Below are 21,436 nucleotides of genomic sequence, written 5' to 3' on the forward strand. Positions count from 1 at the left end.
AATCTAAAACGTTGTGTTCCAATATATTAGGCTATTCTAGAAACCAGACTAAAGTTTGTTTGTTATAGCTGCTTTCAATAGGTTTGCTGGTCTCCTAATATATTGCAATGCTGGTTTTTGGAATTTGGTTTAGCTGAATAGTCATTTAATTTGTGGTCAATCTGAACAGACAAGCCTTAACAGTCTAGTTATAAGAATGAATAAATGTAAATCAAAACTCAACAAACATTACCAGTAGACTACCATTACAGTCTTACATAGCCATGGTGGGTGACCAGCTAACCACTTTAGGCTGATTTAAGCTTATTTTCTAGCTCCTCTCACAGTTGGTTGGAGCATTTTTTGGCACTGTGTGGCATTTACCCTGGTGCTGAAGTTCATCCAGGTCCATGAATTTGCTGGGTCTGGGATTAAAGCCCTGCGCCGCTTCTCTCTCCTTCTCCTTCTTCCTCTGCAGCTCCTGTTGCCTAGCCCTGCGAGCAACTTCCTCCTGCAATTCATCCAGCTCACTACGCTCTTCCCCTACAAATATAAAACAAAGACATAAATAAGTAACTGAAATATTCATGTCGCAGTTAAAGACCTGACACGAACACCTTGTAGAAATAGTAGGTTAATGCACATGGGCACAGACTAGCGGTGACTCACCCAAACTTAGCGCAGCGCTGCTCCAGGTGGGTGATTTGAGGTCCTGCAGGATGGCACTGCTACTTTTGGACTTGGGCACAGTGCGCCAAGATGGTCCAGACGTTACAGGCCTCTTATTTCCAAAGTCCCTGCAAGTGGAAGAGAGCAAACGATTGAGAACTTAAATACCATGAGCGTTAGTTACAAATACAGTACAGGTTTAATATATGATACAACCATAAATGGATATTTGGGCATTTTCTGTACTGTAGGCAAAATACAATTAACAAACACTGATTAACAAACACTAACATCACAAAATACAACTAACAAACACTCTCATTCTCAATCATATATCTTAATGAAGAGAATATGAACCTGATTTTGTATAGACATACAGTGTAATAAGTTGACATACAGTGTAGATAGTTGAGCAAAATTTAAAATGCTGCCATCAACTCACCCTTGTCATATTCTGTTGAACACAAAAGAAGAGATTTTGAAAAATGTTGAAAAATTTTAAGTATTGAATTCCATAGTATTTCTTTTTTTCTACTCTGAATGTCAATGGTTATTTAAATTCAAAATATCTTCTTTTTGCTTAACAGACTAAATAAACTTAGACTTGTTTGGAACAAGTCAAGGCTCAGTAAATAAAGACAGAAATTAATTTTTTGGGTGAACTACCCCTTTAAGCTTCTGCATCATCTTAACAGTACTAATGCATGTAAATATCTGTAAAATAATCATACTTTCATTCATTTATTCATTTTCCTTTGGCTTTGTTTTCCTTTGGTCACTCACTGCAGCTAAGCAGAGCTGAGCCGGGTCAGTACCTGGATGGGAGACCACTTGAGAAAACTAGCTTGCTGTTGGAAGTGTTGTTAGTGAGGCCAGCAGGGGGCGCTCAACCTGTGGACTGCGTGAGTCCTAATGCCTCAGTAAAAGTGAAGGGGACACAACACTGTTAGTGGGCACCGTCTTTCGGATGAGACGTTAAACCGAGGTCCTGACTCTCTGTGGTCATTAAAAATCCCATGGCACTACTCGTGAAAGAGAAGGGGTGTAACCCCGGTGTCCTGACCAAAGTCCTCTATCGGCCCTTATGATGATGACCTCCCAATCATCCCCATCCACCGAATTGAATCTATCACTGTCTCTCCACTCCACCAATAACTGGTGTGTAGTGAGCGCACTGGCACCGTAGTGATGTCCATAACAAATTTCCTGTCAAGGACAATAAAGTTTTACTAACTAACTAACTTTATTCATCAGGGGTCACCACAATGGAATGGACTACCAACTTATGCAGCATATGTTTTACACAGCTAATGCCCTTCCATCTGCAACCCAGTGTTGGGAAACATCCATACACACTCAATCACACTCATACACTACGGCCAATTAAATTTATTAAATTCACCTATAGCGCATGTTTTTGGACTGTGCGGGAACCCGGAAAACCCGGAGGAAACCCACGCGAACCTGAGGAGAACATGCAAACTCCACACAGAAACGGCAACTGACCCAGCTGGGACTCGAACAAGCAACCTTCTTGCTATGAGTCGACAGTGCTAACCACTGAGCCACTGTGTTTCCCTATAATCATACCTATGTAAATATTTTTAACAGACATAAGCCTGAGAAAAATGCCTATGCATATCCTCCAAAGCACACATTCTGGTGTTTACCTCTGCTCTATATATAGATCAGCAGTATTTACTCACCATACAGTAACATCTGTCTGTGCGTTAGATTGCAAAACAACAACTATTCAGAAGTAGCTGATAACAGACAGAGAAAACTATGAGCCAGATTTACCAAACAGGACAAATTACCAGCAAATCCCATCGAAACATAGATGGGGGTTTTACAAGTAATATACTGACAATGAGAAATAAAGAAGACTTACCAGAGATGACAAGGACAAGGTGTGTATAATATAGTTCAAGTTTCTAAGTGTATATGTTTACCTAATAACAACATCAGCCTAAAACTTGTTAAGACATGCTTTTTGGACCATTAATACAATACAAATGCAAATACAAGCAAACGGACTATCCTAAGGAAGTAATATTGCGTGATTCATTTAAACATCAAAATAGGGTCAGCTGAAAAAGCACTGTGTCAACACTTTTTCAGCAGTACTGTTTCACTGTGTGCCTTTAGTAGCTAAATCCTGATAGTTTTTAATGCCAAAAAAAGGATTTGTTCTGGAGCAAGCTGTTAGTAAATCTGACCCTCTGTGTCTGCGGTCTGAGGCACATCATGGGTTTGGAAATGCTTATATTTGAAAAAGAAATGACAACACATATAATTTGAAAAGATTGCCAGTACCTGATGAAATATTCAAGAGATATGACAAAATTGTCTGTGCATCTGAAGAAGAATTATGAGATTTACCAAATTACTGCATTTTGATAAGTTATTTAACAGTTACTTTTTTGTATTTTTACTTAAAATGCAAACTTATCATTTAAACTCTATTTTACATTTTTAATTACTTAATTTAAATTTTGAAAAGTGATGTGTAAGAAACAAAGTTGTCCTGAGCAATTCCTATTATTAGTATCAGTATTTCATCTGGAGAAATTATTATTCTTTTAATTTGGCTGGAATAAAAGTAGATTTTAATATTAATATTTTAAAGGTCAATATAATTAGCCTGCTAAGATTTTTTTTTTTTTAATATTTAAAATGTGATTTTAATTAGTATTCAGCACTTTAAGCTGAATACAATTATCTTGCAAAATAACTAGAAAAATATTGTGTAGTGTCATTATGCCAAATACAAACAGCACATGGAAAATATTTGAAAAAGAATTAAAAGTGCTGATGATGTTGTATCACTATTTTATTTTGTAAACTCTATACATTTTCTTTTTTAAAACTAATGTTTTCTACACCTAATGTACCTCACTGTGTGCATTGCAAATTTTATGTTACATTAGTGTTTCCTTTTCTTTATTGATAATACAAATAGCTAAAAAAGGATATCCAGAAGATTATGAATATATATATATATATATATATATATATATATATATATATATATATATATATATATATATATATATATATATATATATATGAAGAGATGCATAAACCTTTAAATGTCATCTGAAATTTTCCTCTAAAATTTGCATTTTTATCAGGCTCCTGTGTGTATGTTCAGTAATATCACATTTATGAAAAGGTAAACAAATTTGAAAAGATTAAAAAAAGATTAAAAAAATCATTTTTGATAGAAATTTCAGAAGGCACTTAGAGGATTTTGCATCTGAACTCTTCATATATAAAATTAATACCGTTCAAAAGTTTGGGGTCTGTTTTTTTTTTTTCATGCTTTTTTTCATGAAAATTATTTTGTTTATCAGGGTGGCATTTATTAATTGTAAGACATTTTTTATTGTTAGATTTTTATGAATATTTTATATTACTGCTTTCTTATTTGTATGTAGTTACAAATGAAATGATTACTCCAGCCATTATTGCTTTTACAAGAACGTCACTGGTTCAAGCCGAGGCTGGGTCAGTTGGCATTTTTGTGTGGAGTTTGTATGCTCTCCCCAACTCGCATAGGTTTCCTCTAGGTTCTCAGGTTTCCCCCACAAGTCCAAAGACATGCTCTACACGTGACTTGAATAAACTGAATTGGCTGTAGTGTATGTGTGTGAATGAGTGCGTATGGATGTTTCCAAGTAGATTGCAGCTTGAAGGGCATCTGCTGGATTATTGGGCAGTTCATTCCAATTATTAATAAAGGGACTAAGCCGAAAAGAAAATGAATGAATGAATGAATTAATTAATTAATTAATATTAGAGTGATTTCTGATGAATCATGTGACTCTGTAGACTGGAGTAATGAAGCTGAAAATTCATCATTAAAATCACTGGAATAAATTATTAAATTATATTATAACTTACTTTTGAGTAGTTATTTTATAGTGCAATAACAATTTGTAATGTTTAAATTTGTTCTGTATTTTTTAAAAATGCAGCCTTGGTGAGCAGGAGAAGCTTATTTTAAAACATTTAAAAATCCTATTGACCCCAAACTTTTGTAGAGTATTTATAAATAGAGAGAGGGGTTGATTTAGTGAGCAATTAAAATGAAAACGTTCATGCAAAATAAGCCTAAAATTATTAGAAATAATTGATTAGTCAGTATAACACTGAATCAATTCTTATTACAGAATTTCTTCTATTATTGGTAAATTGCTGGCTTTGAGAATTGACTTCAGTTAGGTTTGTTCAGTTTGGCGAGTTGCATTGTTACCTGTGAGCACTCGAGTTTGGGTTGTCGCTGAGGGGCATGTCCATGCTGATCGGGCTGTTGCTGTTCCTCTCACTACTTTCGTAGCCACTCTCCATCCTCTGGATCAGCCGAGGCTGCTGTTCTACACCTCGTAAAGGTGGTGGGTTTGGCACATGCTCAACTCCCGGCTCCACCGCACCCCCAGAGCCATCGGTCATATCCCCCGTCTCTCCTGCTGCTCCGTTTGATCCCTCTGCCACAGCCACTGAGACCAGCTCACCGTGCACTGGTGACATGGGGTCTTCCGGCAGAGGGGAAGGTCCAAGCGTGGTGTATCCCACAGGCCGATGTCTTTCCCGGCTGAAGATGCTGTCGATGTTCAGGGCCTCTCTTCTGGGTCTCCAAGTGGGGCGATAGCGGCCTCCGCTGGAGCTGGATTTGGACTCGCTGCTGGTGCTCTCGTCCTCCCAGTCTCTCGCTCGCGCTCCAGCTTCCGAACCCCCCACGCCTGAGCTAGAGGACGATGAGAGAGGTCTGCTGTGGATCATGTTCACAGTCTCTTTATAGTCCTGCAGATGGCCAGTAGAAGAGGGTCTTGGCGTGCAAATAGGAGTGGCCTGGTCTAGAACCTCCCCTAAAAAATAAAGTCAGAAACAGATATATTTTTCTGAAAGTTGCATGTAAATTTATCAGGGCACGTGGCTTCTTTGTTTGATGTAGCGTGACGCTGTGGCTGGTGGCATTTATATTAAAGAGCGCATGTGTACCTGCAGTGTCCATGCTGTTCTGGGAACCGCTGCTGTCCTGATTACACACCACAGTTCCCTGAGAGTCAGAAGAGAAATGGGAGGCCATGGACTCATGGTGTGATCGAGAGTGCTTGTAGCTGTAGCTGTCTGTGGAAGAGTCTGTGCGAGTGTCACTTGAAATTGAGGGCTCCCGTCCTGAAAACAAAATAAACACATAAGGGCATTTAAAACCGAGAAAGTTAGCTTTAGAAATAGCCAGCTCCTCAAAGGCCACATTTGAAGGTATAGCTCTCTTTAAAAAATAATATTTCTTTCATCATTTACTCACCCTTGTGTAATTAAATAAAGGTTCAAATTACTTCTTTTCTCTAAATATCTTTTACTGCAGAGTTTTTATTATAATTTTTTTACTTGTCTAAAGTCTGACTCTCTTAGGGCCTGTTTACACTAATATGTTTTAGTTTTAAAACGACATTTTAGAACAAAAACAATCCACGTATCACCTAATGTTTTGGATCAGTTCTCCATCCACACTACACCACTGAAAAAACACACATCACTTGACCACACACACTCTGTCATGCGCTGCAGCATATGTGTGCGTCTGAGCTTCAGGCAGTCAGCGGGTGCTTTAAGCAGAGCTCCCCAGGTGAGAGCTGTGCACATCAGACGGTTCACCAAGAATCTACTGCTGGATCTAATCTCACTATATTTATTAAACGTGATATTTCATTTATCTTGTCAAGGACGCAGTTACGTTATAGGCTCTGTTTTGTTAAAAATATGGGTCACATGTTATTTTGATTTTCCGTTTTTGTTGAATTCTCATTAGATTATAAGTAGACTGTTACATTGGAGTTAGAGTTGTGGTTAGGATTAGTGTTAGTACTTATCCTAATTGCCAAGTTTCTTATAGTCAGTTAAATGTCTGTTGACGGAGCAGTATCAACAGATATTAAGCAGATAGTCTACAGTACTAATACTCAAATGGACCATCAAAATAAAGAGTTACCTAAATATGCATACAGTAAAGATGACAGTCATACAGTATACATTTGCAGCTACACAATGCCTCAACATTTTTGGTGTTTTTTAAGTTGTTATTATGAAAATGAAAATAGGCAATTCCTTATATCATGTTTTCATTTTATTGTGAAGAAAGTGAAACAACTTAGCCAGGGTGATGTGAATGAGGTTATACAGTACACTGTTCCCTTTGAAAATTTAAATGGTGTGTCCTCGGGAGTTTGTTTTCCATATCAAAATTGCAAAGTCTGAACTCACAAGGAAAGGATGCAAGACTGAACTTTGTGTAGGCTACTTAATATTGAGGAAAAAACCCAATCAGTAAGGGTAATGTCTGCAGCCACATCTCCGTTTTCAGATGTCTCTGTTTTCTCCTATCCACACTGAGACAGAGCAGGAGCATTTTAAAATGAAAACAGTTCAGCGTTTTTAAAAAGCTCATTTTTTGGCGTTTGAAAACTCCTGTGTAGTGTGGATAATGGCGTAACCGTAACAAAACTTATGCCCTTTAAAACTAAAACGTAGCAGTGTAAACGGGGCCTAGGATCAATGCTGACATAGATTCCATAAGCGATCGGTGTGGGCAGGCTCCTGCTACTCTGCTCCACATGTTCTGGACATGTCCAAAGCTCTACATGTACTGGTTTAGTTTTTTTAGACCTTTTCTGAGGCATTTGGGGTTGTAGTAGAGCCATCACCAATTCTCCCATTGTTCGGGAATGCTCCTTTGATATTAAGACAAATTAAAATGTTAGCCTTTGGTTCTCTTCTGGCTAGAAGACTGATTTTGTTAAAATGCGCTAACATACCTTTCTAAATAAATGTAAATAAATGAATTTAAATAAATACAACATGTCACAAACCAAAATGCCATTTGAATAAAACCTATATAGTCCCTTCAAGCTGAAATCATGTCTAAATATACTTTGGAGTCCACTTGCAGGCCATTTATAGTTTTAGAATTAGAACAAATGACTAAAGTGAAAAGAGAGATGGAGTGCGAGAACCAAGATAGTGAAGCACTGATTCATAGAATGATATAGTAAATGATTTGTGAGGTATTTTGGGCTGAAATTTCACAGACATAGCCTGTGGACACCTGAGAGTTATTTTAGATCTTGTAAAAAAAAGCATAATATGACAATCACAATGAGAGTAGACAAAATTTTCAGTCTTCAAAAAGTATTTAAAAGCTCTATAAAGGATGTCTCTGTGATTTTTGCACAATATTTCAGGTCTTTTTAAGCAATGTTTTTAAACCAGAGCCAGTGCCTGCTGTAAAGCTTCAGAAAACTGCCTTAAAGACATCAAGAATTATTATAAAATGTTTTAAATTGTGAAAAAACTGTGCGTTAACAACATGCAACCAAAGAAACAAAATACCAAAAAATACTCCCTTTCAAAAGTCAGAAATGTGCACTGTCTAAAAACCTCAATATGCTGTATCCAGAAACTTCATTTTATTGTGTTTGGACCTGATTTTTTTTACTTTCTCTGTTTAACTTTTCTGTTTATGCCTAGCTCTAAAATACCTTATTATTTATAAACAATGGGTTCAAAATTGGTTTAAAAATCCTCATCCCACTGAGTCCACTGAGTATTGTTTTAAAAAGGGTGGGCTTTAGGATTCAGAAAGTTTGCGGAACACTGTTCTAAAGTCATACTTTTTTTGTGTGAGATACAGAATGAAATTGAAGGCATTTTTCACCAAGATCTTCCTGTTTAGTGAGCTGGTAAATCAAGAATTATTGTAGCAATCACTGGATTGTGAAGCAAAGTCATGAACCTGTTAACCAAATCATTCAAATGCATGAATGAATCACTCAGATCAATTTTCCTAAATCAGATTTTCAGCAACAACAAAAAATCTGATACATTCAGAAATCACAACTTTTCACAGGAACATCCCAAATGTGCCAAGGACTGTTAGAATGGGTGTCAATTAACTTAGTAAATAAAATACATAAACAGTTACTTTTGTTCAGAATCATAGGGTTTCAGGAAAATCAGAAGTCAAATGAGCACATCATAAGTGTTTTCAGTTTCTCAGATTCTCAATTTTCACAGAAAATGCTGCTCCTCATGACTTCCATCTCTCCACATGCTGTGATTTTGCACCAAATATGAAAATGCAATATGGATCAAACCTAAAGAGTGGTTTATAAAAAAATAATAATATAATTTTTATATTTAATAATATTTTTTAGCTCATAAGCCAAAATTAAAGCTAATAAAAGCAACTATAATAACTAATTTTATTAATTTACTGTATACATAATAATAATATTGTTAAATTTATAATAATAAAACTAACACTAAATATAATGTTAGATTTTTAATAGTAATAATAATAAAAATAATAATTACAATAATAATAATAATAATGTTTATTTTTATAATTTAACTAAGAATGGCATTAAGGATTACTTAATGTGTAATAATAGCTGCAAATTTACATTGAGTGCTTCAAAATTTGTTTAGCCTGTCATTAAGTAAGCCTTTATTTCCACGGCCAATATTTTTGTATGTTTCTTTTATGGAAAGTATTGGTCATTAGCGGGTGTGACAAAATTCTTTAGGGTTCAGAAAAACTAGAGCTGTGTATTGGCAAGGGGCCTCCCGATTCAATACACATCCCAATACATGGGTCCAGACACAATATATCATGATATATTACACTATAATACATGTAGCGACATATTACAATACTTTAAAAAAAGAGCAGAGGAGGAAGCAAGCGGCAACTCCCAGCTTTCCCTTGTGAAGCCAATACGGAAGTAACTGAAACTGCAAATCATCGACTCGCCTTAGAGGGTTGGCTCCAGGAAATCCAGAGCTTCTCTGACTGTAATGGTAAATTAGCTCATTTTACAGCTAATACAAACATGTTTACAGCCAGGTACAGAAGATGGTTTTGGTGCAGATAGCTAATATTACCCTTCATGACAACTGTGAGGGGGGTGAACTTTTTTATAACTCATAAGTTTTGTTTTTAATAAGTTTTTATTAAATCTGCATAATTAAGTGCATGGCCACTTGAGTGACAGCTAGGTCTCGCTGCTCGCTGTCTCATCACCTCAGCTGATTCCGGCTGATTAGCCGCTGAACTCAGCATATACATTTTGTTTTGTTTTATGTGGCTTTACACAGTCAATTGCCTTTTGGAATTATTTCCTACAATTATCAGATGATATGTATTTCCAGGTGAGTGAAATTGTATACTTATATACTTTGTCTATAAAGGTATTTATTTTACTTATAATAATAATAATAATGATAATTTATCATTCATAATTTTCTTTAGACCTGTAAAGCAATAATGTAATGAAGTATTAAAGTAATTTTTCTCCCAAAGAAAAGCCTGTCTAAGCAAAATGCTAGCAGGCGTTTGTAGCTTCACTGATGCTCCACCTCTTTGTTGTTTTTTGGTCACCCACAGTTGGTGCGATGACGTGCAAACAAAATGGCAATTGTTGGCCACGCCTACTTGTACCTTCATTTGTGCACAAAAACATTTATGGATTTTTTAATCCATAAAATAACAAAAAAAAAGTCTGATACTAGAAGCTAGAATATCAATATATTATCAAGGAAAAAAATATGTATATATATATATATATATATATATATATATATATATATATATATATATATATATATATATATATATATATATCAATACTTTTCCACATCTCTAGGAAAGACGAGTGAACCATTCCTTTGTTTCCACAGAATCAGAACTTATACGTATGTTTTTCTTTTGTTTTGCTTAACCCTCTACCTCTCACTTCCTCTTTATCTCACCGGAGTCTTCGCTGTCGTAGCCGGCCTTGCTGCTGTGGTGCAGGTCCAGCTGTGCTGCCAGCATATCTTGCGAAGACACGGGTGTGCCACGCGGGTCAGCATACAGCAGCAATAGAGGTTGGTAGTGGCCTTTTATACATCTCGACACCACGTCCTTCCACTTGGGACCAATCTATGATCGTTCGGAACACACAGGGTTAAGCACAGGCTCTGTTCATTATTAGAAACACTAGAAGCAGACGTGTCATTACCTCCTTCACATGTGCGTCATCAAAGTACATCCATTTGCGTATCTTGGTCTGGAAGAAGAAGGTGGAGTAATGCTTGCCGTAGTAGCAAACCATGCCCACAAGATAGAGCTCAGACTGCTTAGCTCGTTCATCCGTCACACGGTAGAAGAGCTGGAGGACAGGCAGATAAAGCAAGAGCGGGCACATTTACAGTCTGCTATTTGCAATATGTTTCAGTTAGCAACAGGTACAGTAACTGTATTCTGCATCTGAGGGAATCTCTAAGCAATTCGGGTTAAAAAATACACTTACTTTTACTTTATGATTGTGAATTTGAATGAAAAGTTTTTAAAATGCAACACTTTAAAAGATTTGAGTTGAATGGAATTATTAAATTTACACGCACTCATATCTCATTTAACACAAGATATGTCTTTTGTTAGTGTAATTTCATGAACAATTTTAAATTGTGAAGAATAAATGTACTAATATTATGCATAAATGAGTGATAATTTGTATAGTGAATGTATTACTGTATATGACTATAGAAAGTCTTTTATTGCTTGGATACACACAACATTAGTATTTTCAGATGGATCAAATACAAATGTACTGTATTACTTTTTTATTTTAAACGCTTTTAATTATTTGATGGGTGTGTGGATAAACAAACAGACAGAGAGATTTATGGGCTGCACAATATAACATTTCAGCATCTATATCGCAGTTTGTGCATCCGCAGTAGTCACATGGCAAGACATACAATTATGGGTCTGAATTATGGTTTACCAGGAGCTACAGAATTGTATTTAATTACTGTATTTATAAGATTTATAGAAGGTTTTCTCACAATTTTTATCTTGTTTCTAATCCAAATGTCTACAATTTGGATTAGAAAGTTTCAAAGCGAAAACAAGAATATTTTACTTTTAAGTAAAGTTTTAAGGAAAAACTCTTAATTTGTTTCTTCTAAAGTTAAAAATAAAACAATATCTTTACTTGATCTGAGTTTTTTTTAGATATTTGGTCTAGAAAAGAGATAAAGCAAAAAATAAAAAAATTTGATAATGAACATATGATTATTCTTTTTTATACCAATATAAACTAATTTAAATTGCCTAATGTTTCTGAAAACACCTTGTACACTCTCAAAAAAAAAGGTACACAGCTGTACAAATAATGTTCCTTAATGAACATTTTTGTACCTTTGTAAAAGTTGTACCTTATATGGTACAAAAAAGATCTCTTTTGATACTGTTCTGTACCTTTTATGGTACAAATAAAATGAAGGTACACAATTGTTCTCATAAAAAGGTACATAAGTGTTGGACAACTTCTTTATTACAATATCTATAAAAATAAATATTACTGTAAAGGCAAAGTGATTTTATGAATAATTTTCATATTAAAACATGAATCAATATTAAAAAGTATATAGAAACTCATAGACTTGAACTATTAGGTTCTATTAAACAAGACAACTGGTAAAACAAAATTATACACTCTCAGAAATAAAGGTATGCGAGTTGTCACCGAGTTGTGCCTTTTCAGAAGGTAATGTACATGTTTGTACTTAAAAGGTACATATTGGTACCTCAAATGTATATATTAGTACCTACAAATTTTAAGAGGAACCCTTTTGTACTTTTAATGTGCTAATATGTACCCTTCAGGTATTAATATGGACCTTTTATGGACAAATTTGTACCTTTTGAAAAGGTACCAGCCCCGTGACCTTTATTTTTGAGTGTATGTATTGTAAACTAAACATTTAGGGCATTTTAATAAAGATTTGGTGAGCATACATTTTCATTATTGATATCCACACGTTTGCTTTCCACTATGTACGTTAGCTGGTAAAAGTCCAGCATATGCAAAGTGTTCATGCAGACATTTTACTATTGTAAAACAAATCAAACATTATGCAAATCTTTTGCATAATTCTAGTTCTATTTTAAAATTAAGTAAATTAAATTAACTTTTAAGCGATTACAAAAGGTATTGTGTGAACACTATAGCAAAAAAAAAATGTTTTATATTGTACATGTGAAAATGTTTTTCTGTAACAATTTTGTGAAAAGTGTTGTGAAATGTTTAGCAAAAAAGAGATCTTTTAATTTATTTATATGAGTATTTTTCCTATTGTAAATGAAAAAGGTGCATTTACACAATAAGAAACTTTAAAAAATGTTTAACTGTATTTGATGTTTTATATTTACTGAAAATAAATGAACACATTTTGGATCAACAGTAGCAAAATGCCCTTGAATAGTTCTTGAAGGAACACATTTGACACTGTTAAGGTACAAAGGGTCTTGTCACTGTAGTGGTACCTTCATGGATCAGATTTGTACCTTTGATGACGGTACAATATTGTATCTCCAGGTTTTTAAAAAGCAAAGGTACATTTTGGTTTCACATGATACAAATCATGTCCTTAAAGGTACAAACTCCAATGGTACAAATTTGTTTCCTTGTCTTAAGGTACAATTCTGTTCCATAAAAAGGTACTGCCCCAGTGACAAGGGTTTGCACCTTCTTTGGTACAACATTGTACCATTTTTCTGAAAGTGTATGCTAAATGCATAATATTAATATATTAGTAATTACAATGTGTTAAGTTGTCTTGAACAAATTAGCAATGATATTTTTTATTGTATTTTTTATTTCATTTTTTACTTTATTTAAACTGTTCATTCTGGGGGCTTTATCAGTTCAAGAAATACACGAAAGCTAAAAATAACACAGACTGCATTAAGAATGGCACACAGCCCTGGCATACATCTTGTGAGAAAGCAGTTGCACTAGCGAAGCCGTGGAGATATTGAATGTGACAAAGAGTACAGTGTGTTTCCTGCTCTTGTCCTGCACTGTGCGCAAGGCTCAAGGTTACTGCGCTGAAGAGACACAGACAGACAGACAAAGAGCAGTGTGTGTTGTTTGTGTGTGCAGGAGTCTTACATCACCCAAGCGTAGGCATGTGCCCAGGCTGTGAATGACATCTTCAGCCAGATCAGAGTGATCTGAATCCCAAACAAGACCGATGCTGATGATCTCCGGGCAGTTCATTAGAACTCGCCGAATCCGCAGCATCTCACCACAGTTACTCTGAAATCAAGAGATCAAAATTCATGATACTGAGGGGGGGGGGGACAAGAACTATCAATGCAGCATTTAGCTTCTCTGTAATGTAGAGTATATTTTGATATTATAAAACTACTAAACTACTACATTTTACTAAATTCAAATGAAATGCCTACATTCATGCATGTACAGTATACACACACATTCCATACATACACACACACACATATACAGTATACAGGCCTATTTAATACAGGTTTCTCCCAAAAGCATACAGTACTTGGGTTCACTATTGTTTATTCATTCATTTTCTTTTCAGCTTAGTGTCTTACCGCTAACTTATTTAGCATGTGTTTTATGCAGCGGATGCCCTTCCAGCTGCAACGTATCACTGGGAAACATCCATACATACTCATTCACACACATACACTATGGACAATTTAGCTTACCCAATTCACCTGTACCACATGTCTTTGGACTGGGGGAAACCGGATCACCCGGTGGAAACCCATGCAAACTCCACACAGAAATGCCAACTGACCTAGGCTTGAACCAGTGACCTTCTTGCTGTGAGGCGATCGTGCAACCCATGGTGCCACTATGACGTCTAACTTCTTATTAAGTTCATAAATTTCAAACTGTATTTTTAAGTCACTGAAGTCACTGTGTTTTCACACAATGTGTAGTAAAAGAGCCAAGCTGTTCAGAAACTCTTAAACACTGCATCAAGAACTACCCACACCATAAACACTATACTGTGTTCACTTACTCAAACTGCAGCCTGCACAATCGGACAACTCCACGCCTCCATTTTGCGCTATCAATTTGATGTCCATATATCACACAGTTCTAATCTCAATCAGATGTGCTTGTGTGTATGAGAGAGAGGCAAAGAAAAAGGTGAAGTAGAGATGAAAGGAGCTCTTCAAACGGGGCAGCGCAGTCCAGCAGGGCCTTCTGTTCAGCACCCAATGTTCTAGCTGTGCTCTTTGAGTCACCGCCCTCCGCCGAGAGCTTTGGCAGACACACACGGAAACAGGCATGGAGACGGGCACCACTGCCAGCTTGACCTCTTCCCTTAACACAAATAAAGCTAGCCGGGCACTGCTTTTGTGCAGTGGGCACAAGGCTGGCACCAGACCTGAGCAGGAAGGAATTAGACAAAGATCCCAGCTCTCTCTCTCTCTCTCTCTTTCTCTCACTCTCTCTCTCTCATTGCCTCAATCACTCCATCGCAGACAAATACACAGCCAATGAACAGCCAGAAGCGATGAGCTTTGGGACAAACACACAGTGCCCCATTAGAGTTTATTGTTCGCCTCGGCTCTGTGGTCTGCACTGCCAAGTGCTGGCAATCCAGACAAACACATGCTTTCAGGGCCAGGCCACTAAGCAACTAAAGAGCAGAGATGTTGCAGAACACCGGGATCCCAGTTGCATTTCAATAGAGCCATTTCAGGAACTTCCAGAGTCAGAAAAACACTGAAAATGTAGGAAAACTTAGGACAGCAAAAGGAAATCCATTGCTTATATACCATAAGATATAAATAATAAATTATGTTCTAGAATAGCCTTGCTGAAAATTTGCAGAGCTCGGACATGTTAGGAAATTTTCCATTACAAATCTGCATAAATTGTTTTCTGGTATTATTAAAATGTCAATAAAAAACAATTGCAAAAGAACAGTGTTTCCATTAACCAAGCATTGATAGCAAGACATCCATGTTGTAAAATTATTTAATTAATTTAAACAATATAAAAGCACATAAATGGAGAAAAATGGCTAAAATTATTTTAAAAACCTGATATTTTAAGCTATTTATTTATTTAATGTTTTAAAATAAATGGCAGTTCATTCCGCTGTGGCGATCACTGAGTGATAAAGGAACTAACCCAAAAAGAAAATAAATGTTTTAAAACAAAATCAAATAAAATATTTAAATATTAAAATATTTCTACAGAACAATTTGACTCGGGAGCTGGGCTGGCATTGTTTAAAAACAATTGGAACAAAAAATAATCATTATAATCATAATTCAACTACAATTTCATTTAACTACATTTTAAAAATCAAACCAAAATGCTTTTTTATCAATTGTATATTAAAATGAATGTTTACAAAATCATTAAAAAAATGAAGGCATGGATGAAAATCTTTTGCAAAGGTCACAAAAGAGGAAGAGCATTTTTGAGTTCAGACATGCCAGGAATTTCATTATAAATTTGCACAAAATGTTTGTGGTATTTTTAAAATGTCCGTAAAAATTTACAGCAAAAAGACATGGGTAACATTAACCAGGCATTGATAGCAAGGCAAGCGCCCTGTACTTGTGAGAGGCCACAAATGTGGTTTTGCTTTTCTCCTTCATGTCTGCTTCCAACTATTGCTCGGATTCTTAAGATATTATATTTTTCATTTTCTTTTCAGCTTAGCCCATTTATTAATCAGGGGTCGCCACAGTGCAATGAACCACCAACTTATTCAGCATTTGTTTTACACAGCGAATGCCCTACCAGCTGCAACCCATCACTGGCAAAGACCCATACAATCTCATTCACACACACATATACTATGGCCATTTTAATTTACCCAATTCACCTATAGCACATGTCTTTGGACTTGTGGAGGAAACCGGAGCACCCGGAGGAAACCCACACAAACACAAAAAACAAAAAAAACAAAAACTCCACACAGAAATGCAAACTAACACAGCCGAGGCTCAAACCAGCAACCTTCTTGTTGTGAGGCAATTGTGTTACCCACGGTTTCACTGTGCTGCCCTCTTGAAATATTTCTGTAAATTATTTTTAATTTGTCTTATGTTTAAGGAAGAAGTTTGATGAAGGAAGTCTCATCTTTGGTGCAGAGATACTTATCTTTTAAGAATGATCTTATGACTTTTTATATATGCCATGTAAACCTGTTAATACATAAATGAATTTAAAACCATTTTCTGAAAGTTTACATTTTCAAATTGCCTGAAAAGCCACCTTATGTAAATGCAAATATTTTATGAACAAATGGGCATTTTTTGACAATCCAAGCATTTTCATTAAGCATATCTTCAATTCACAATTTTAAGCATCATATGGAAACACACATTCTGTACAACTTTAAAGGGTTACAATTTTTTAATTATGTTACTACTGTGTTTTTTTTAATTAATTGGGTTTTTTGGTCCATAAAATTGCTCTTGGTGCTCCATATGATCACAGTTGAACCACTAAAGTTTTTCTTGACGTCTTATGACTGTTGCCGTCTATGGAGGATGAAAGAGCTCTAGGATTTCATCTAATTTCATCGCATAAAATAAGAGTAATTAATCATTTTTGGGTAAACTAGCCCTCTAAACCTTAAGTAAAGATGCATCTCAAGGTCTAACTTTCATAAAATGCATATTATTCCTCCATACTACAGCCATATTTAACCAAATAACTGTTTATGTTTGCTTGAAATGTCATGAACAACAGCTACACTAATTATCCTATCCTATTTGCTTTCTATTTTTACCTCAGGATACCCATCCTGACATAACAAGAGATAACGATGCCAACACTAAATCAACTTGCAAAGGTCCTTACATTGTAATCATGATCACAGAATACAATGGTGAAAATAACCATCTTCATCTTGCTTAAATGCTGCATGTACCTACTGCTTGATTGTATCATCCTAAAACAGTACAATTCTGCAATGCGGATAATGCTATGACACAGTAACCTCTAATAATAACCACATTACCCTTAATTGAAAATTAGAAACATTTGTTGTGTAAAGCTGCTCTGAAATGATATGTATCACAAAAAGATCTATACAAATAGACTTGAATTGAATTTAATCCAAAGCTGATATGGGTTTCTTGGGAAGAGCACTGGATGATGCAGCAGTGTGTTCGGATGATGAAATCGTATGCCTCCTGTGGCGGGGTGAAGGAGCGCAGTGTGTGGTAAGAGCTGATCAGCAGCTGGTGTGTAATAGTGCACGACTGCATGCATGTGTGTGTGTGTGTGTGTGTGTTTGTGATGGGGGCCTGCCGTCTACAGAGAGAAGAAGAGCAGTGAGCAAAAGACTCTCTCTCGGGTGAAAAACAGACGGTCTTTATGCTTCCACGTGAGCAGCAGAGCTTAAATGAGAGTGTCTGGGTGGCTTAAAAATCATTGCGGTGGAATCAGTCGACTGAAAATCAAGTAAATGAGCAAAATTTAAATTCAAATGTAAGAAAGTGACATTATTGAAATAACGTAGGCATCACTTGATTTCGTCCAGTGTAACTTGGATTTAAATTTGGATGGTGAATATTAGGATGTTCTGGGACCATATCACATATTCTGTGGAGAGAGGCGCAGTGGTTAGCACTGTTGTCTCACAGCAAAAGGTCGCTGGCTTGAGTCCCAGCCGGGTCAGTTGGCATTTCTGTGTGGAGTTTGCATGTTCTCCCCGTGTTCACCTGGGTTTCCTCAAAGTGCTCCAGTTTTCCACACAGTCCAAAGACATTCACTATAGGTGAATTGAATAAACTAAATTGGCTGCAGTGTTTGTGTGTGAATAAGTGTGTATGGGTGTGTAAAACATATGTTGGATAGGTTGGCGGTTCATTCCGCTGTGGCAACCCCAGATGAACAAAGGGACTAAGCCAAAGAAAAAATAATTATATTTTAGTATATAGTATAGTTTGGTATATTTTTAAAAAAGTTAAAAAGAACATATAAGGTTTTAAATTGACTGATCAAGAAAATTAAATATTTTTAATTCATTTAACCAATAAAAAATGTATATGTAAAATAAAATACTGACTCAAAATAATAAAATAAACTGATAATAAAACTTTTTATTTCATTCATGTTTTAAAATGCAATCAAATAAAAAAGCTAAATAATTAAATATTGAAACATTTCTACAGAACATTTTGCTTCATGGAGCTGGGCTGGCACATAAAAAAGCAGAAAAAACTAATTGGAACAAAAAATGAATTGTTATAATTATTATTATTACTATTTCATTCAGAATGTTTTAAAAGTAAATTAAAATTTAAAATCTAAACATTTTATAATTTATTGTTTATTAATTGTTCTATTTATGCTGATATCCTATTCACCTTATTCTTCGTGTATGAGCTGGCGCAGCCATTTGAATCTTTTCGTCTCGAGACTTTCGGTCTCATTCACTTCCATACATTATTGGACATTAAAAACAGCTCGCTCCGCTGCTTGATGTTACAAACTGATATTTTCTTTTTAAATGATTCTGCTTTGTCTGTAGTGTATAGTCATCCAAACAGTTTGTGGAGCAAGTAATTTGATTGTTTTCTGCAATTTATTATTCTGATCATTTCTCCTATAGGCTGCTGAAGTGGAAGTTCTAAAACAATCGCAAAAACAAACACTTCTACTTTGAAGAACATAATCAATTCATTCAGTTTAAAAAGGGATTATTTCCCTAAAAATGTAAATGGGCCATCTTTGGGTGGTTATCCTTTATGGATAATTGACTTGCACAAATTATCTTTTTTTTTTTTTATGAGACCTTAATGGTTCTTTTTTTTAACTCTCAAAGTGCTGTAAGCATTTAGTTTGCATTTTAAAAATAGCAAAGGACCAAAATAGCAACAAAAAATATCTTTCTTTTTTTTTACTAAAGTAAAATGTAATTTGGATAGCTTGTAAATAATTCACTAAATTAGTTTTTTAGTGAACAATACAGGAAAGTGTCACCCCTAGTCCACAGGGTCTTTGCTCTAGCAATCAGATTTTTTTTCTATCATTCATTCATTTTCCTTTGGCTTAGTCCCTTATTTATCAGGGGTCGCCTGATATGTGGAATGAACTGCCAACTATCTTAGCATATTTTTTACACAGCGGATACCCTTCCAGCTGAAACTCAGTACTGATAACACCCATATACTCTCGGATTCATACCCATGGGAAACCCAAGCGAACACAGGAAGAACATGCAAAATCCATACAGAAATGCCGGGACTCCAACTAGCGAACTTCTTGCTGTGAGGTGATGGAGCTAGTCACTAAGCCACCATGCCGCCCATATTTTGTTTGTTTGTTTGTCTAATAAAAGTAAATAGTCTCAAGAGAAAGCCAGTCACTACAGTGTTTATAATGCTGCCTCCTTTTCACGTGTTTATCACCAACTGACCCACTCACATGCTTTATACCAAACACAGTGAAACTAAAAAATAGAGTTATAAAGATTATATTGAGTTGCTGAGCAAAGACAACAGACAACTCACCGGGCAGTTGCGCAGGTCACCCATGGTGCTGGCGTTGCGGAGAAGCTCTCCAAACATGTCAGGGGTGGGCTTCTCTTTACACTCCAGCATTCGCACCGCTTGGTTACTGCAGCAGAGAGAATAAGAGACAGACGTGTCCTCAAGCACCAGTATTAACAACACTGACAGTATTATACACACAGTTTTACCCACAATATACATTTCGGCTTCCTATAGCAAGAAAAGGATCTGCAAAGTTACAAAGCATGAAGTTTCAGTCCTAAGGGAGTAATTCTTGATTTCAGTAAGTGCTGTTTCTAAATTCTCTCAAAATTCTTGATTGTAGTCTTGATTTTCTCTTGGGAATGAACACATCGCAGTATCCAGAATTTAAGTTATTCTGACAAAGCTGATTTCACAGATCTAATATGTTTACACTGTTTATTAGATTTCTTCATTAACTGTTTACATTCATCAACATAATATAATAACCAACATATTTATGTAAACTTGTGCACTTGTGACATAACCTTATGTTTCTTTGTACAAAAAAGACATTAGTTTAATGCTTGATCAACACATTGTTTAATAGCTGGCTATCTATGCACATATTTCATGTCTCACACTCAAAAAAAAAAACATATGTCAGGAGTTTCACCTCATGCTGATTTTTTCCTTGTTGTTACCCCACAGACTAACTAAAAACTTTTAAAAAAATAAGGCAATTATTTGTTGGTAGAAAATGCTACTGTAAAATTATGCTATATGATTAACAGTAAGTTTCCTTAATTTATACAGTGAATGACCATAAATTATTTCAGTTACTTTCAATTAAATTCCTGCACAGCAATTCACTTTTTTATAGGTTATTCAGTTTTACTGTATGCTACATCAAATTTTGATAAATAATGTGCTCTATATTTCTGTGTTCCACTGTGTCAAGTGTCTTTGCCAGTGTTTTGAGTTTACAACAAAAATGAGACAGTAGTTTAAACTCACACTCATTCTGGGAAGAAAACGGTAGGAACTGGCGAACACTCAATAAATTTGCTCATAAAATAAACACAAAACAAAAGTAAATCTAGAGCTGCTCCACAGGACTTGAGACTTGTTAAACACTCCCACCATTGGCCTCGTTCCATTCCCTCTCCTCTCGGCCAATCATAGATCTTACACTCTGTGCTGTCGCAATGTGTAGAGTAGTTCCAGTACATTTTTTAAAAGGTGCGCATCAGGATCTGCGTTAAAGTACAACAAAGGGTATGAGTCTGTGCAAAGGCTATGCCGGACCAACCGCATGCACTCGATGCAGAATTATAAATAAATTAAAACTACATCTGAATCTGAACTTTTGATCATTTCAAAGGTATGTTTTATAGAATTTGAATACAATTCACAAACATCACAAACAGGCCCGTAGCCAGCCAGGTGAAACCG

At 35.7% G+C, this 21,436-nt stretch overlaps 1 protein-coding gene and 1 long non-coding RNA gene across 30 annotated transcripts in view; one reads left to right on the forward strand and one right to left on the reverse strand.

Annotated features, from left to right (window-relative positions):
* LOC147834483 (uncharacterized) overlaps window positions 1–21,436 on the forward strand; it is a 122,469-nt gene that overhangs the window by 61,328 nt on the left and 39,705 nt on the right. Inside the window, exon 2 of the long non-coding RNA XR_015504192.1 lies at window positions 14,142–14,278. This is a non-coding gene — a long non-coding RNA (uncharacterized LOC147834483). The remainder of the gene's footprint in view (window positions 1–14,141; window positions 14,279–21,436) is intronic.
* usp54b (ubiquitin specific peptidase 54b) overlaps window positions 1–21,436 on the reverse strand; it is a 189,845-nt gene that overhangs the window by 28,179 nt on the left and 140,230 nt on the right. For all 29 annotated transcript variants that reach the window (XR_015504186.1, XR_015504185.1, XR_015504181.1 and 26 more), the window contains 8 exons: window positions 20,021–20,126; window positions 13,656–13,802; window positions 10,716–10,865; window positions 10,465–10,636; window positions 5,653–5,829; window positions 4,907–5,519; window positions 649–776; window positions 364–522 (listed from right to left, as the gene is read on the reverse strand). Coding sequence is in view for 17 of the 29 variants with exons in the window: in XM_087276406.1 (XP_087132532.1) it covers window positions 364–522; window positions 649–776; window positions 4,907–5,519; window positions 5,653–5,829; window positions 10,465–10,636; window positions 10,716–10,865; window positions 13,656–13,802; window positions 20,021–20,126 (1,652 nt within the window). In the remaining 12 variants the exon portion in view is untranslated. The remainder of the gene's footprint in view (window positions 1–363; window positions 523–648; window positions 777–4,906; window positions 5,520–5,652; window positions 5,830–10,464; window positions 10,637–10,715; window positions 10,866–13,655; window positions 13,803–20,020; window positions 20,127–21,436) is intronic.

The sequence above is a fragment of the Danio rerio genome, chromosome 12, assembly GCF_052040795.2.
Source record: "Danio rerio strain M-AB ecotype USA chromosome 12, GRCz13ab, whole genome shotgun sequence".
Classification (NCBI taxonomy): Eukaryota; Metazoa; Chordata; class Actinopteri; order Cypriniformes; family Danionidae; genus Danio; species Danio rerio.